This window comes from Triturus cristatus, chromosome 7, assembly GCF_964204655.1.
Source record: "Triturus cristatus chromosome 7, aTriCri1.1, whole genome shotgun sequence".
In the NCBI taxonomy this organism is placed as follows: domain Eukaryota; kingdom Metazoa; phylum Chordata; class Amphibia; order Caudata; family Salamandridae; genus Triturus; species Triturus cristatus.
In genome coordinates this window covers 514,226,514-514,245,853 of record NC_140590.1, presented here as the reverse complement: position 1 = coordinate 514,245,853, position 19,340 = coordinate 514,226,514, and the positions used below count along the sequence as shown (strand labels likewise).

The window sequence follows — 19,340 nt, the reverse complement described above, 5'->3', positions numbered from 1 at the left end:
CTATTATATACTAGTGGCCTATAGGGGAGGTCATGACAATCACAGGGGTACCCCACCATACCATTGTGTACCCTAGTGTACGTAGATATTTAAATGTATTCTTAAGTGTCTCTTTCAGCATAGCACTGGCCCTGGGCCTGGTTAGGCAGATCCCAGGGTCTGTCAGAGTCAGTTGCCACCAGTACCATTCAGCAAATGTTTGGGGGGTGCCCAGGACACAGGATGACTTTGCAACAATGTCTGACTGGGCATTGGACCCACCTCCCCCCTATACAAATATCTGGTAACAGCATGATTCCCCGCCACTCTACATCTATTGAGCTAAACAGAAGAGTTCACATCATTCATCTTTCCGAAGAATTGTCCTTTTTGTTAGTTTGGACAGAGCTACAGTCCCACTATGACAGCTCAGTATTCTGTGGGACTTAAACCTCACATTATTCTTTAAGTTTGTTGTGCAAAGGTTCTGTGTCCCTGAAATTAAGAATACTGTTGTTAGGTGTGAGCTTCCAGTTAGGGTTGTCCTTTTAGGATCGTATGAGCTGTTTCAATTTTAAAACAGGGTGAGAAGTCCTTTCAAGGAATGAATGATTTGAGCCATTTCTTTCGGAACAATTCTGGGTCCTTGCCTCCAGCGTCTTGTGGAATCCAAAGAATTGTAGGATATTCATCCTAGAGTGTCCCTCTGCATCCTCTGTGCATTGCAGTAGAGCCTTAGAGGACATGACCAGCTGTGGCACTGTGGACTGAGCCTCTTTGACCATATCTTCCAACACAGATATGCGCCTCTCTTATTCAATGACTCTTTTGATCACATTTGACAAATTTTGCAATAGAAGGATGACATGGGAGCTCACTTCCCCAGCCTTAGTCTCAAGGCCCGCTTTGTAGCTTGAAGGATTAGGTTCACTGAGTTGGATGAAATTGGAAGTGATTCTGCCACCCACCCACAGGTTTGAATTTAGCAGGTTTGATGCAGTGGTGTAACAAAACTGGAGGGGGCACTCCTGCAAGGTACGTGGAGGGGCCCTCTTCAGGATCAACCAGGAGCTGTCCGGTGGGAGTACTGTGCTGAGGGGGCCCCCTGGACCTTGGGCCCCTGCATCGCAGGGGCTGCATGTGCCTGTGTTACGCCCCTGGCTTGATAGCAGCCATTGGCATAATATACTTTTCAATTTTGCCCTATTTCTGTTTAATAATCGTTTTATCTGCAGCCCTGGGACTGTAACTATCTCAATGTCTACCACAGATGCTGCACTGAAATTCAGGGATGGAATATTTACAGTTGAACATTTCCTTTGGGTGTAACTCTCAGTCCTCACCATAAGCATGAACGGGCAATGTGCTCAAAACCCTTACATTAACATAAAAGATCATAGCCACCTGGGGCCATTGCTCAGTACAGTTTTTGTAAGGGATAATATTTGCATTCCCCAGGGTATTCACAGCAGACTACAAATACTGAGAAATTACACCACTCCCACCTCACCAAAGGTGTGGAGGGGAATAAGAGCTGCATTTCCCAACGGCACCACAGCTGCACACTGCACACTGTTGAAATAGGGAATATAGCTCCAGAAAAAGCAGCCTGTCATCAATGAAAGTCTCTAATTAGGAGGTAAATCAATATATATCAGCATGATTGAATTTGCCTTGGTCTCATGCTTTGGCGTAAGCCAGTGAATGCAGTTGTGCCCCGATGGAAAAACAGTCCCTAAGGAACTCACCCTCACTTCAATGCAGCAGTCAACTATAGTAAATTTCAAGGAGGTATAGTGTCTCAGAAAGCCTCTGAACATTAGTAATGAAAAGGTGTAAATTAAATCTAAGGGACATGCAGAAGATTGGTACTCAGCATCAGTAACAGCTGAGAGGGCGCACTTAAACACCTGCTTCCTCCAGTCTGCTTACACTGCCTTCCGGATCACTTAATGTGGGGCTGCATGAACCCAGTGGCCCACAAGCTCCTGTAGGCCCCTATGAGCATAGTGGCAAGGGCCAGACCCAGCCCGTGCAGGATGCAGCGGTGGGGCCGGGTTAGGGGGGGATTTGACAGATGACCACGAGGGAAAAAAATGTATAACTTTTCCCTCCACGTCGTCAGTTGAAACCCCCCCCAACCTGGCCCCACGCTCTTACGTGCACGGGACATGGCTGGTAAGGGTGCTATGTCTCTTCTGTGCCCAGAGGCCACACTTTGTGGTAAGGATCTCTTGCTTAGATGGCGCCCCTCATGTCTTTTACCCCTCCATCACAAGAAATGTAACCAGACGGGAGTTTGGTTGAGTGGAGGTAAACCAACCGTCCAGCAGCACCCCAAATCTCCCAGGGGCTCTGACCCTCACTGCTTGGACTTCTTCCTAAGAAGCTGGGCAACCTCAGAAACACATTAAGGCCTCCATCGTTCTGCCACCTGCAGGTGTAATATTGGTCCATGGTGCTTCTTTCTTATGCTTTGGATAGCAGCAAATACCAAATACGGATCTCTACAGTGGTTTGGGGGAATGAGCTGCCAGGCAGTTTCCGTGTACCATATTCCAATAGGGAATAGGATGTTGCAGTATTTCTGGGCCATCAGACAAATCATTACGGTGATGTGCCTACCAGGCCATACACCCCCAAACAATTTTTATAATTTATTTGTAATTTTGTTGAGCTGAACACTCTGGTGTCAAATAATGTGTATGTAGGTTTTGAGGTTCCTTAGCTAATGTGCATAAATGAAATAAATTAGCAGAGAAAAGGAAAAATGTAACATGTGTAACAGATTGGCACCTTACAAGTAAGTTGGACAGTATGAAGAAGGACATAGAGGAAGAAGTGATCTTCATATAAACAGTCTTCAGTTTGGAACAGGGGTAAATTATGGGTTGTACATCTATACAAAGTAGATATAAGTTATGTTGTTATCCTTTCGGAAACAGCTCTGTTAGGCATTGTTCTTTTGACAAAGGGCATATCCACCATGGGATGGGTCTTGGTAGACTCTAATTCATATACGTGTTTGATCAAGTTGATTACTTGCTTAAAAAAGGATCCTCTTCTCTTCTCTTTTGAAGAATTTACAGGAGGGATTGATATAATGTTATTTAGCCCTGTTCTACAAGTGGATAGTTTTAGGACCATTTAGACATAATCTACGGTAGTATAGCACAGTAGCACTGTGGAAATGATACACAGTGAACAGAGTTCACAAACACACGTGGTATTAAAAAGTATAGTCCTCAATCCTATATTGACAAATGCTAGAACACTCAGGGAGAGATACACAGCAAACTAACCCTGATTTGATCAGAACAAGAAGGACTCTTCATTTTAAGTCAGTGAAATGGTGCTGCTGGCTGTCAAAGGTTCACAAATATTTCCGACCACTACAACACACACATCGTATTTACTGAGGACTTCTTGACTCAACAGTTACTAGATCTCCTCCATCTGTTTACTTCCACTCTCCCCCATTATGTTTATCTCTTGCGATAAACGAGAAATGGAATAAGCTCTAATAATAAGCTATATGTGAAGTTTTGCAGGTAAGAGTGAAGTAAAGACGATAACAGCATTTGCATGAAGAATCCTTTAATACTGAGGAGCATCAACTAGGTACATCCATCTCTCTCCAACCCCGATACTGGTCCACACAGTGGAACCAGAATCACATTCCAACCCAAACATTCCATCATCACGAGGATGCACAGAAACTCGTTACCAAGCAACACAACACTTCCCCCTTCCTTATACAACATAAGAATTAAATAATATATACAAGTAAAACAAAAAAGGTAAGGACCCAGAAACTAACACGGAATATTTAACGCTCATGTTTGACATCGTAAATCAACCTCACTCATTGTTAACCACATAATCTCTAAGCCAGAGAGGAGCCTTCCTTGAACGTGGGGCCCTCTGGTTATGAGCAGGAGGATCAGAAGACGGAATGTTCTCTCCAGAGCTAGGACCAGCCAACTCTGGAACCTCTGAGACCACCCCATCCCCCTCCTGAACACCGACAGGCTGCTGCACATTAGTTGTGCTATTGGTTATTTTTATCCGCTTTGATTATGAACTGACAAAATCTCCTTTGGGTGTAGAGAGCTTTAATGAAACTTATAGATGCAGTGTATCACCTCAATTTAGTCTTATATCTTTATTTTGTTACTGCATGTTACAGTACAATTCAGCAAAGATTTTCGGAGGAAAAAAAGATTCTCAAATATTCTCATTTATTTGGACCTTGTGGAGAAGGGAAACATACTATAAAGAGTTGCCATTTAGAAAAGTGATTCATATTACAGCGAAATGACACGGAAAACCAGGGAAACAGCACCCATCACATTGTAAGGCAGAGGAGAAGCAAGAGCCATGCTATATGTCATCTAGAAAAATCCCTTTCAAATAACTGCACTGTAGGCACAGCACGCAGCAGAGCCTTGGCGAGAGAAAGAGGAACATTTGTGCATACCGTTAGCAGTGAACCAAAAAGAAAAAAGGTTAATTGTGCTGCTGCTAAAGTAGGAGTGTAATAAAAATCAATATTATCCTTGCCACTGCACACATCACTATGTGGATTCACCTGAAGAAGCGTATCGAGCACTGTACATATCATTATGCACATCATAACACTGGAACTGATTTAGAGTTTGGCGGAGAGGGTACGGTCTTTACCAAACTGAAGTTCTGACCTCCTCATTTAGATTTGGGCAGAACTGAATTATGTCAGAAGTGGAGACTACTCTGTCTATGTCACTGACATACCACTCCAGTGGCCCAACAGACTAAGGGCTGTCACAAGTTTGGCCATCTGTCTGCCTGCTCTATCTAGAGAGAGCGGTCAATTAGCCAGTTTTAACATTCATATACTGCTTTCAAAACGTGGCGGTAAGTGAAAGTAAAAATGTTTGAATGACCCTCACACCGTGGGATAAAACTCTCATGCTCAAGGGACCACGGGCCATATTAGCAAGGGCAGTATCGCCGCTTTAGCGGCACTTTTTGCAGATAAAGCGCCGATATTTGTATAGCCCTATTAGCAAGCTGTTGCTAACAACTGGTAGCGACAGAGACCATTTTTTTATCGCTTTGCATGTCAGCGATATTTATCGCTAATGACATGTAAAGTGGGCGTTCCTCACTAAAAGTAATAGGAAGATGTCGCTAACACAACTTTTCCCTATTAGCAATGCCCGCGAAGCGATAAAATAACTTGTGCTAACCGCGATTATCGCTGGATTTTAACACCTGCTAAAATCCTGACTTAGCCATTGTTTTCTATGGGAGGTGGATTCTACGGCGGAATCCTCACCTGCCTTTTAGCGACCTTTTCCTTAGCGATGGGAATTCATCGCTGGTATTCCCGCGTAATTGATTGAGAATCGCCGCTATCACTGGTTTATTATCGCCTTGGAGATAAACGTTGATAATAACGCATTATCTACACGATCTAAACCAGCGGAAAAAAATACAGCGCTAAGCGCGCTTTGCGATGATTATCGCAAGTCCTTGCTAATATGGCCCCACTATTTTTTAGATTTTCGAAAAGAAATTCCTCTTTTGGGATTCTCTTTTTGTAAGTACAAAAAAATAATACAAGTGCGCCATATGGCACTATGTTAATGGAGCTGCACAGCATACCTTCAATGCATTGACTGGAACAAATGAGATGGGGGGTTCCTGCCAATGTAAGAGATGTCCGCTGGGGCAGCGGATATCTCTAAATGCTGAATATGCTTACTCCATACTACTATAAAAAAATATTTGAAGGAAAAAATAATGTGGGGCGACAAAAATAGCGAACAATTTAAAACTCAAGCCGCATGACAAGAGGCTGAATTCAAGCATGGATCAAATGAGAAAAACAAAGGGATAAGAGTGAAGACAGGGATATTCAAGTTTCCAAAGAGAAATTGCAAGAAGCAGAAAATGTTTTGTGGATGTGTTTCCTTCACATAAACCCAATAAAATGACGAAGAAACTTGACAATAATAAAAATGAATTTCTTTACATTACAGAGAGTACATGGGGAAAAAACACCACCAAGAAGAAATGACAAAAAAGAAATCAATCAATAAATTTAATAAGGACAGGAAGATTGTCACTTGGCAAAGGCACCATGAGACCTAATGCAAGCAAGGAAAATAGTTTCCTCTGCCCTCTGGTTTGGTAGTAAAAGACAGTCATGATATGATGCAGTGGTATTGTTCAACTCCACAGGCCCTGCTGCCACTGCATCTTTAGCACCGTTAATTACTGTGCACCTGGGTGGGAATGAAAATACCTGGCAGGCAAGGATTTGATACAGTTTCTGGGTCTGATGTTAAAGAGTGAACAGGAACAAAGGCATAGTGAAGAGACTCCCCCACTTTATTGTTTACTCCTGTCAAATTATGTTTCAAACTTGGAACTTAGGGGCAGACTTACAAGAAACTGATGCATCTGTAGAGAAGTGCCAGTTTACCTGCGCCAGCCTGCGATACCCTTGCACAACCATGGATGCGCCATATTTACAATACAGAGCACCATGACGCAAGGACTGACAGATGCGCCAGAAATTCTGACGCATCTGTAGGCGCAAAAGTCATGCATTGCTGGAGTCGTGTAGCAAGCATGATGCAACTCCAGCAATGCATGGGAGGCCTATAGGTATTGTACTTTATCACTCCTTACACCTACTGCAAGCAGGCTTAATGTTTTGACACAGTGGTGTCCTAGAGGTGGAGCAGTGAAATCTTGTAGATTTCAATGCGTCATTTCTACGAGGCTTTCATGTGTGAGAACGCCCACCCTGCATACATTATACCTGACGCAGGTATAATGTGAGGCAGGGCTTTACAACATGATACATTTCTTTATATGAGCCACGTTGTAAATGGGCTGCAATGTCGCGCACTGTTTATGCCGCCGCTGCATCACAAAAAGTGACACAACGGTGGTGCAAAAGTGTTGCAAGGGGCTTGTAAATCTGCCCCAGAATTTGTAGATTTTTGTTTGTATAGAAAGGGTATCTCAAGACAAACTCTTGGGGGCAGATTTACAAGCCCCTTGTGACGCTTTTGTGCCGCTGTTGCATTACTTTTTTCAGAAAGAGTTTACTTTTAATACTGGAATAAAATTGTCTGCTCACTTACGCAATTTGGGGAAGCATCTCTACTGAAAGGTAGATACCTGTCAATTGTCCAGGAAGGTCAATCAACCTAAACAAAATCACCTGAAGTAGAGATCTTGAGAGAAACTGATCAATGAGAGACTGACTGAGGGACTCACCAGTGAGCTGAACTAGGCAAGGCATCACGTACAACAGCCATCCGCAGTTGAGGCCAGCCATACTCCTGAGCGCCTGTGGATGACAAATGTTCAAATATTAACACACCAACCGCAATTACCAGAAAGTACATGTTCACCAGCAGCCTGGCACCAAACTGGGTGACATTAAAGTTAGATGACTAGCCAGTTTGATCCACATTCCGGAAAAAATTAAAGGAAAAGAAACTAAATAAACTGCCTAGGCGTGTTTTAGCTTGAGTCTTTGACAAAAGGTGTATGTGTAATATTTCCACAGCATAAAACTAGTCATGCTCACGACTGTTTTTATTTACATGACTATTTAGCAGTTAAACAATAACTCAACTAGAGACTACAACATACAAGAAAACTGGGAACACATTAAAACACTACAACATCCAAGAGACATTTAGGCTCAGCTTGACTCACAGCATGTGGTCCTTTGTGAATCCAGAGACAGAGAGCTTACTGGCACATGCATCAACCATAAATCAACTTGCAAAAATACCGAATCGCAAAAATCACCCGTTAGCGAGTGGCAAAAAACGAATCCCAATGCATCAACACCAATAGCAAAAAAATAAAGAATCGCAAAATAATTGCCCGGTAAAATAAGGAATCGCGAAATAACTGCCCGGTAAAATAAAGAATCGCAAAATAATTCCCCGTTAAAATAAAGAATCGCAAAATTAAAATTCGGAAATACCGAAATCACTAATAGCGCCTGGCATTAGCCAATCGCAAATAAAGATTCGCTAATGAATGCATCAAAAGTCGCAAATACCGAAAATCCCAAAAATCGCTATTTTGCATGAGCAGATTAAGGGGAATCAGAACCAGAAGGTAAAGTTGCAGAAAAAAAGAAAAAAAAGTTTTAAAAAAATCCCAAGTGTGCCACAGATGCAATCAATCAGAAAGCCAAACAAGTTGGGCCAGGAGACCCTGTTTCCTTTCACAAAATGGCAGCCCTCTACGTGCTTGCAAGGAGGATGAGAATAAATGCACCAGCACAGCGCAGGAGAAGGATCCAGGAGAGAGTATTCAGAGTGCGCATCACATTGCTTGGCCAAAGTGAGGATGAGGTCTACGACAAGTATCGTCTCAATCGTGCAATGATAATGCGCCTAATTGCAGACCTGGAACCACTACTGCAGCACCAGACACGTCGGACCAATGCCATTCCTGCGCACGTCCAGGTCCTATGCAGCCTGCACCTACTGGCGTCTGGAAGTTTTCAGGGGGTCATAGCGGTAGCGGGAGGCGTATCACAAAGCGCACTATCACGCTTCTTCCGTAAATTCATTGATGCCATGCTGACAATGATAAATACCCACACCAGCTTCCCCACAACCCCCCAGCAGTTGGACCACACCAAACAGGAATTCTACCAGGTGGCCCAATTCCCCCATGTCATAGGATGCATTGACTGCACGCATGACCCCATCTGTCCACCCTCAGCCAATGAGTACATCTTCCGTAACAGGAAGTCTACTACTCCATCAACGTGCAGGTCGTGTGCGATGCCAAGCACATCATTACGGACATAGTGGCACAATTTCCAGGGAGCACACACGACTCCTACATATTCAGACACAGTGGCATCCATGGGCGTCTACTCAATGGAGAATTCGGAGAGGGACTCCTGCTTGGTACGTACGCATACCTCTTCATAACATCAGCATCACACATGTATCATCATGACTGACGCTAAGCCTTTGCTTCCATCCTGTAGGTGACAGTGCATACGCCCTGCGTGAATATATCCTCACCCCCTACATCAATCCAGCAACACCACAGGAGCAACGCTACAACGCGGCCCACATAAGCACCAGAAATGTGATTGAGAGGCCATTTGGGATTCTGAAGAGTCGCCTCCGGATCTTACATAAGACTGGTGGTGCCTTGCAATATAAACCAGACACCTGCTGCAGGATTATAGCAGTATGTGCCATGCTGCACAACATTGCAACCAGAAGGGGGATACCCATAGAGGTGGACAGGAATGACAACTACCGGGATGACCAACCACCCGCACAACACCGACAGGCACACGTTCCAAACACAGTTGAGGGTCAAAGGAGGCGGACATACATCACACAACATCATTTCTGACCCAGGTAAGAATGAGCCATGACGATATCATTAGTAGTGCTACTGTTTAATTCACAGGAGCACTGATGTATGTAATGTCACACAGAAATGCAAATTAGAGTTCCCCCACACATTGTGGACAAAAACATGCCCGTTGTAGTTACGGGAGTGCAAAAGTTAAATTAAAGTGGATCATGGTTACCCAACCATGGTCAGGGATGCTGTACAGAATGACTAGTGGCGCTTCCCACGAACGCCCAGCCTCCTATCGCGTGTCTCCTCCACCTTACCACGCTGTGTCTCTGTGGCTGTGGAGCAGCGCGAACTGCGCCTCCTGGTGCAGGTCTCCATCACAGAGACGCTGCTTACACTTGAAGCAGCCTCACTGCCATCCTCCCCTCCCAAGTTGCTGCCACTGAATGTCCCTGACTGCAAGTGTTCCAAAGCAGTGGTCACCTGGCCTAAGGCCTTCGCCACGTCACCACAGTAATGTCCGAGGTCCACCTGCAGTGACACGGAGTTGCGGGACAACACAGCAGTGCTGTTGCAGACCCTTGTGATGGCCCTGGTCGATGCTGTGGAACGGAGCAAGTTCTGTCTATGCCTCCGGCGCTCACTGTGTTGTCCTGCTCGGATGGCACTGATGAGTTCCTGGAGGTCCTCACTGATTTTCTCATTGCCCTCTGCCACAACTGAGGTCATGTTCCGCACTGCGTCAGTCAGAGTGCACATGTGTTTTGCGAGACAAGACATGTTTAGGTTCATTGTCCCCATGTGTCTCCCCTGCAGGTGCTGAACAAGCAGCATCTGAGCCTCGATGCCACCATAAATGTTCCTTGCCTGGTCGGCTCCATCGGCACCTGCGCTGCTGCGTGACTCAGCCACCTGCTGGTGGTGGTGCTGGCGGTGTGACACCTGTAGGACTTGGCCCAGTTGTGGTTGCAGGACTCGGGCATGCATCCATCACCTGCATGGAGGGGACTTGTGCCCTGCGTCTTGGTGGTTTTGTCGCAGGTGTTGTTGGTGGTGGTGGTGGTGGTGTTGGTGGTATTGTTGCTGGAGGAAGTGGGGATTGACCCTCCTGCGGAGTGTCGCCATCGGAATCAGCCGGTGTTTCTGAGATGATGAGGCGCCCACTATCATCCGAATCCCCAGGAGATGCATCTGTGTGTGAAACAGTGCATGGTTAGTTATTTTTGAAACTACATCTGTTTGTCATTCTGCATTAATGTCCTACTATGAATTACATTATTTGACTCTATGTTGGGCCTGTACTGCTGATCTCATTTATTTTTGCATTTATGACTATACATGCACACTTGGCTGACATGACTACGACTCCCATGATGCAATACTGATGTGAGGGCATATGTGTTGTGCACTTCTGCCTGCACACTGTGATTGAGCTGGGGGGATGGGGATGGGTATACGATACGCAGACTATGGGCGCAGGCATGCATCTTACCTTGTCAAGTGGTGGCTGCACCGGAGGTGTCCATCTGCGTAACTCCGACAACCGCCTCTGGCTCGATGGTCCCCTCGACGAGCTCCTCAAGGGCAGTGTTTGCAGGTACTGTGGATGGCCCCTCTCCTGTGCCAGCTGCCTCCTTGACCCTTTCTGCAATTCTCTCCTTGGCCCTCTTCCTGAGGTCATACCACCTCTTCTTTAGGTCATCGATGCTGCGGGGCGTCACTCCCACAACATTTACCCTCTCCCTGATGCGAAGCCAAATTTTTCTCTTCTCAGCCTCGGGCACCTTGAGGGACAGCTTACCGAACAGCTTGTCATGCTTGCTGCTCACCCCCTCAATCAAGTGCTCCAGTTCCCTGTCAGAGAACTTTCTCTTCCTCTTCCTGGCAGTTTCTGCAGGGCCTGGTGCATCCTTGTCCATCCTGGATGAGGGTAGGGTGGATGGTTTCTGAGAGAGGATTCTGTTGCCTCAGCCTGTGTCCTATGCCTCCTCCTGTGAGCTCCTCAGGCCAGTGAATGAGGGTGGGGCAGCTTAACTTCCTGGTAGTGATGTCATCAGTCTGCTCCTGGAGCGAACCGTTTTTTGCGATTTCGCTATTACCAAATTCGCTAATACCGATTTCGGTAATACCGAACTCGCAAATTGCTAATCGGTGTTTACTGTACTCGCTATTGTGGAATCGGTAATTAATAGCGATTTTTAAGGAATCGAGGAAAAATACCAAATCTGTTCATGCATTCCGAAAAGCGATTCCTTATTACCGATTCGTTATTTCTCGCTAATAAGGATTCGCTTTTCGGGATGTTGATGCATGTGCACCTTAGTTCAGTAACAGTGTTCTCTGGTTGTACCTGATTGAGCCCCAAAATAAACCTTTTCTGGCCGTGCCCTATTCGTGATGATCTTGACCCATCTTCTCAACATGAGTGATGAACTGGACCACCGGGACTTCTAATCGATAGAAGGGTCAACTGGAGAAATACTCCTTTGTCTTCTCCTTGTGGAACTTGAGCAGTCAGTCCATGCAAACCTTGGAAAAGTTGCTCAATAACAATCTGGACAGACTTTTTATTCCACCGCACATTTCCTCAGTGGGCTGCAGCCAATGGGGCTAGTTTTGAGAGCACAGGGCCACTGCTAGTGCCTCTCCCCTAGCACACCGAGATTCATTGCAGCAGCTACGGGGAGCTTCAAGTCAGAGAGCATGAGGGTGAGAGTGCCATGAGTGATCAGAGAGAGAGGAGAAAAAGGAGAGAGTGGACCAGTGGTGGAGCTGGGGGAGTGGTCAGCCTAGGGCGCCACTTTTTGGGGGGAGCAGCGAGCCGCGAGAGCAAGGTAAGTTTTGTTTATTCCATATTCTCCCTCGTTGGTGTCGCTAAAGGAACCACCCCCCTGCTCGTTATCATTTGCCAACCCCCCCCCGCTCTGCCCCCTGCTCGTCATGTTCTTTCGCCATCACCCCTCCTCTTACCGGTACTGGGCGGCAAACTAAGGGTCAATACGTTTGCACAAATAATTCTTCCTACCTTCTTATTTTCCTCTCATCTCTCTGATCATTTTAATTTAAAGAATATTAGATGTGAGCCACCTTTACAATTTCACCTTCATGAAATACCATGTATTCAAAACCGATAATCACTACTTAACCAACTCACCTGGTTACCTCATCAAGGATGTCTGTTTTTGAAGCTGGAATTGCTCATTTTATTTCAATGAATATTGCCACGGCATATCTGTTATTTCTGTTAATTATCCATTTTTTTTTACATGTATCTCACTCTTATTTTCATCAAATTCATATGCTCAAGCAGACTCCTGCTGCTTTTACATGCCACCAGATAACACAGCTTCTCTTGTCCTTTATTCCTCCCCTGTATTATCCAGCAAAAGCTTCGAAAATTCCCTTCCTTTTGTTTCTCATAGTGAAATCTCAGCATCTTGTTTTGCCAGATCTATAATTTGTTTTCTACCAGCCAGTCTTTTTTCCCTCCCGGTCATGTCACTGAAAATGCACTTATTGCAACCCACTCGTTAATTCCCTAACATTAGCATCATCAACTCTCTTCCATTATTTTACCTCTGGAGCTGCCAGTAGCTTTCAACACTGTTGATCACCCATCTTTTCTAGGCCCTCCTATAAATGATTTGTTTCACTTCATACCGCTGTACAGTGTGCTCATTTCTATTTTCCATTTTCTCAAAGTCTTAAGTACTATGGCTCGACTGCTATAGCTTTTGGGACTCTATAACAGCATTTTTGCTTGCCCTTTTAACTTTTAGTTTGGACACTTTGTCAATCCTGGTCAATTTCCTTGATGAGGCTTACTGTGTAACAGAACTGCGTGTGTGTGTGGTGGGATTCCCTTCTTGTTTACCTTGGACCTGGCCTGGTCAGTGGAGCTGTGGGGACTGGCCTCAGTGTGTCGCAGGGTCGTCGCCTGAATAAACATCTTCTGCTTCCTGGAAGATACTGGTTTGCTCTTGTTTTACAACAGCTCTTGGTGACGAGCTGCCCAGGCACAACCCTAAGGCAAACAACCTTGATAACAGCGCGTCCTACTCTCGCACGCCCTTGCACGAAGGCAGCTTTCATTGTACTCATTGTTTTGTGAACTTTGTTCCTCTCCCACGCACTGACGTGGATTCTGCTTTACATACGATAGGTATGCGGCTTAAGTTGTATTCTTGCTATTGTCAAGCCCAACAATTCTCACAACTGTGAATACTACCATTGATCGCCCTGTATGACCTTTCCGCTCCTGCAAACAACGCTAGATTAAAGTTGAAGCAACAGCCAAACGCGCGCACCACTAACATATGTTTACACGTCTAGCCACACACTGAGCGCAGCGAGACTTCCTTCATTGTAACCTGACTGTCAACACCGCACTCCTTCCTCCAGTGCGTTTGCTCTTGGTGGGTATATTGGCAGACTACTTTCACGCCGATGGATTCAAATAAGGAAATAACATCTCTTCCTCCCAGGCCAACAGCCCCGTGTCCTCCTTACACACAGTTCTCCTCGTAACACTGCCTTGGTTCTAATCACAATTACTCCCACCACCACAGCTCTCCACAACCACTGAGTACGTTCACAGCACCACCTACCACACAGCAACAGAATTACCAACTCTTTCTCCCCAAAACGTTTTTAAAGGGGACAAATATGACTCAAAGAACGCTGCTGAAAACATAGTAAAGCCAAAATGAGTCAATCGATCAATTATAACCCCCACCCAGTTGTTCGATGAATCTAGTGAATCCTCCCATACAATGGGAAGACTGGATTGAAACATTTGAAAATGACCTACAGGCAAAGGGTGGGAGAGATTTTCCCTAGGTGAGGAAAAAGTACCTACCTCAAATACTTGATGAGCATGGAAACAAATTATTAGAAGTTTATAATGAAGCAAAAGAACATTTGCAGACAAGATTCCTGAATCTGTCAACATTCCAAAGTGCACCACAAAACTGAATAGTTTAAAAAGACTTCAGAATTCACTGATGAGTTTCTCTCCAGACAGTGTGACCGGGCAGCAGAGTGCTAATTTGAAGGATGAGAGAGGAATTGATAGCAAGCATTGGCATAGCAAATAGATCTCGCCTTTGGGACCTTCTCATCATTTAGCCATGCAGCACATTATCAGACTGCCTAATGCATCACAAACGTAATACTGTGTGTGCCCTGTAGATTGTAATTGTAGTGGCATTTCTATAGCCCTTACCACCCCGGACAAGGCTTTGTAGCATTTTATGCCGGGCAGCACGCTGCTCTGGAACTCAAGGTTGATGGTTAGTTTAGTGTTATTAGTTACTGTTAGTTATTGGGATTAGTCTTGTGCGCTCAAGTCAACCCGTTCCATGCAATCATTTACGTTTTTTATGGTGGACTAAAGTAATAGTGGTTGGTTCTGATCGTTAGATAAGCATAAGTTGTTGGATCACTTACAGCCCCCCTGCTGGCTCAGTCAGGTCTCATGCTTTCACAGACGGACAACTCCTGGACAGGTGGATGGACAGATAAAGATGGCAGAGTAAGGGGATGATGGATGGATGAATAGGTACAAAGATGAGAGAACATATGGTAAAGAGGGTGGACAAATGGATGGTTGGGTGGATGGCACAGTGAATCAATGTATGATTGATGGATGGCAGAATGGAAACATGGATTGATGAATGGCAGTGTGGATGGATGGATGGCAGTGTGGATGGATGGATGGCAGGGTGGATGGATGGATGGCAGGGTGGATGGATGGAAATGATACACTGCATGCCTCTGGATATCCTGTGAGGAGGTGCAGGTGGCACCTGCAATCTGTGTAAGCCAGAAACGTTGGTTTTAATAGATACAAGCACTAATGCAATCTGGCCCTTAAGTCACAAGTACTATATCACAAATACCTTGCACTAGTGTAAAGAATGTGAGAAAACTAATAAACACAATTTTCCTAATTGTGTAATGGAGAGCAGGACAAGTGCATTTTTGATTGCTATGCATATGAAAAACGTTATTGGATATTTTTTATTTCAGTTGTGTAACTCTTGGCTAACAATTATTATTTTAAAAAAAGAATGAACTGATTTTGCACTATTGTTTCAATTAGTGCGATAAAAACAAGAAATAACTGATTTTACCACAAAATTAGGGAACGCTTTTACATTTGAAGAGTGCGGGACATGTGAAAAAAAGCAATTACATTCTAAACATTGTTTGTTCCCTGTTTAGTAAATACTGCTGCTCGATTAATCTGTTAGACAAGCACAACATGGAGCAAATACATTTGCCCTCGGCCTTTTCGTGTTTATGTTAAATGTGTGTGTAACATTGCTTCAGACCTGCAGTCAGTCTCACAGACAATAGATGGTGCTTCAGAGAATAAATGAGGTTTTGATGCAGCGCGCGGAGCACATATGGACTTTGTCAGGTAATAAGTGAACACTGAAAAAGATCTCACTCTGTCACGCTGCTAGGTGAGTGCAGGGCATTCTAAATGTACTGCTGAAAAAAATAGACTAAACAATGCGAAAGCATTCAATTATATAGGCCCCTCCTAATGCCCTGGTTGTAGTCATAAAAAAAAAACTGGCTTAAGCATTTATTAAATGTGACAGCACGAGCTGAAAGGTTAAACAAGGCTGCCTGGGGCTGGCTGCACAGCGAGGCCATCTTATGTGCAAAACATGTCTCCTGCCAGATATAGAAAAGACTCGATTGTGTCCAGATCTTTTCCTGGTCTTATGATGGGAGTGTTGTGGTGTGTGTCCCCTCCTCTTCTGTGCCTTATCTGCCCGAGGGGGTGCAATGAACGGCGGCGCACTGATTCAAGCTATTGGAGGAGTTTGCCAGTAATAAACGTATCTTTTTTTTTTTTGTCCTCATTTTGCCCTTGGAGAGTCGCATAGAAACTCTAGGAGAGAAAAAAATTATACGATACACTGTCACAGATAAACTGGTAGTGCTCTCACATACTAGGATAGCACTCAGTGTTGTTCAGAAACTCTCCAGAGTAAACACCGCGAAATGTTAATCCATATAGGGGCAATGTTGCTGCTGTTAAATAACCATATCTGGGTATATCCATATATAGGAGGGAGAGCAGACCAAGCAGCGTTAATCATCGGACAATGTGGGGAAAAAAAAAACCCAAAAAAAACCCCCAAGCACACACTTAGGCCCAATTCAGGAGGTGCCAAAAGTCTCGTTTTTCGGGATTACCCGATCTTACTAGGTCTATTTTTGATGTACGCAATACTGATAAGCGCCAGTCCAGCAAGGTGGGAGGCAGTGGATCCTTCCATTTCCTACATATCTCTCTTCTTGCAAGTAGGATACAATAAAACAAAAGCTTTTTAACCGAACCTTGAACTTCCAGTGATGTTCCAAAAATTACGAACAGTGCATTAATTGAAATTTGATGTCCCACAGATGTTGTCAACAGTGTGCTAATAGCATCCCAAAAAGGTAACACCAGTGGGCATTCATAAAACATATGTAGATCAGAGGCTGCTAACAATCCGCATTTAGGGCATGCCACTGTGTACTCATTAGAAAATTTAGATAGCCGCTGTGGGGAGTAATAAGCCCTGTGTAAAGTAAAAAGGTGGTTCCTACATAACCATGATGGCTTCACCGTATCCCATAAGATTTTACAAGAGGAATACCAGATGTTCTCAAGGTCTTCCCCTGGGAAAGAGGAACTCCATAATGTCTCAGGTAAGGCAAACTCCCCGTCAACTTCATCTAGTAACAAGTTGTACCAAAACGAAATCTCTTTAGGTGCAGGGGGTCTATCCATCAACAAGGTCACTATACTACTCTCACCACCTATTTCGAACCTACCTCTGACAGAGCTCTGCATACGGGCCCAACTTGCTATCTGTAGATATTTAAATTTAGAGAGACCTAACCCCACTCTAGCTAGTATGTGGTCCCAAGATAGCAAAACTCCATCAAAAAAAAGATCTCCCCAAATTTCCAGACCCGCCTCTCTCAGAGGTACTGCCAAGCTGTCAAGAAGCCACACCGGGGAACCGGGAGAGTTCCATAATGGTGACCTACCTGAGAAATAACCCACCTTTATTGCACCTCTTATTTTGACCCATGTTCTTATGAAACCCAACAAAATCTTCAACGTAATCTTTTTAAAAAACTTGGGATCCCCAAATTTAAACAAAAAACCATTCTGGTCTACTCCCCCTCCTCTCAATAATGCAGCAAACATGCTTCCTATACCCACATTTGTTGGCATCTTAAGCAGCATCCTGGCATGGGAAAGTTGGAAAGCCCAATCATATAGCTGTAAATCAGGTGCTGCTAATCCCCCCTTTTCTCTGCGGCGTCTAATCTTTTTCCATGCTATCCGAGGTGTATGCTCGTTCCAAATAAACGAACTAATATAACCTTGCAGTCTTTGTAAAATAGAAGGTTCAAAGTACAATGGAATACTGTTGAACAGAAAAGAAATTTTAGGTAAAATAAACATCTTTACCAAATTAGCTCTACCCAAGATGGAAAGGGAGAGCGAAGACCACGACCTCATAAGCTTTCTACAATCTCTTGTCACTATGTCTAGATTCAGCGGTACAATTTTGTCTATATCTCTAACGATGGTAAGTCCGAGATACCGCATGGAACAGTTGGGCTGGACCCCTACCACTGGCTCAGCCTCATTCCATATCATCATCTCTGTTTTGGATGCATTAATCTGGTATCCTGACATCTCACCATAGTCATTGGCCTGTGCAATGATCGCGGGTAATGCTGTACTCAAGTCAGAAGAAAAAATGAGAATGTCATCCGCATACAGGGCTACCTTCCTCTCCCATCCCCTATAGATAAAGGGCTTGATATTAACATCATCCCTCAATCGTTGGGCAAAGGGCTCGATGTATAAATCAAATAGGAGAGGGGAGAGTGGGCAGCCCTGCCTGGTACCCCGAGTGATATTAAAGGGATCTGACAATTCACCATTGACTAATACAGAAGCTGTTGGATTCCGATACAGCAAACCGACCGCTCCACGGAAACCCTCGCCAATATTGAACTTCGCCAAGACCCCCGACAGGAATGTTCAATTCACCCTGTCGAAGGCCTTGGCGGCATCCAACGTGATAACAGCTAAGGGCAAGGAGTCCGTAGTCGCCATGTCGATAGCACCCATCAGATCATAGGTCAACTCAAAGAGCTGGCGACCCTTCACAAAGCCCGCTGATCCTGATGTAGAATACAGGGTGCCACCTCTCCCAACCTTTTAGCTAGGACAGATGAAAAAAGCTTGTAATCTGAATTTAGGATAGAAATTGGTCTATATGACCCACAGCTGTCAGCCTGTTTACCAGGTTTTAATATCAAAGTAATAGAGGCTTCGTTCCAAGATTCAGGAGGATACACCCCCTCCAAAAAGATCTGATTAAACAGCTGAGTTAAGAAGGGAACTATTGTTGGTAATAAAACCTGATAAACCTCCGAAGGGAGGCCATCCAGACCTGATGCCTTGCCCTTCTTACTACCTAAGATAGCGAAAAGTTTCTTACCTGTCGGTGTAGTTTTGCAGCTTGAAGATCTTTCTGGATTCACTATGCTGTGCATTATTCCGCGATCTTGTGGTTGGGTCCGGATTCGTAGTCTTTTCTTTGTTTTTTGTTTTTTTTTTTGTAGCCCAGGTGGGCGTCGACGTCCACCATTTGGTGCACCTCCCGTGACGTCGTCGTGCTTCCTGCGGAAGTCCCACCTTTGGGGCGCCATCTTCGGGTTCTTTTTTCCTGTTTTTTCTTTTTTTTTTTTTTTTTAACCCTAGGCGATTGATTAATCCTTTTGTCCATATTTCTGTACGCTTCCACTTCTTGATCCTATCCATTTCACCCCCTCTTCCTCCAGCCTCATCTTCCTGGCGGAGGTGGGTGGGTTCGCTAGTGAATCCAGAAAGATCTTCAAGCTGCAAAACTACACCGACAGGTAAGAAACTTTTCGTTTTGCAGCGTGAATCTTTCTGGATTCACTAT

The 19,340-nt window shown here is 44.6% G+C and overlaps 1 protein-coding gene across 1 annotated transcript in view; it reads right to left on the bottom strand.

Moving 5' to 3' along the window:
- The window catches only part of LOC146809995 (uncharacterized), a 370,052-nt gene that overhangs the window by 154,391 nt on the left and 196,321 nt on the right, over positions 1 to 19,340 (bottom strand). The window contains exon 3 of the mRNA XM_085616871.1: positions 7,258 to 7,330. Within this exon, the coding sequence (XP_085472997.1) occupies positions 7,258 to 7,318 (61 nt within the window). The 5' untranslated portion in view covers positions 7,319 to 7,330. The remainder of the gene's footprint in view (positions 1 to 7,257; positions 7,331 to 19,340) is intronic.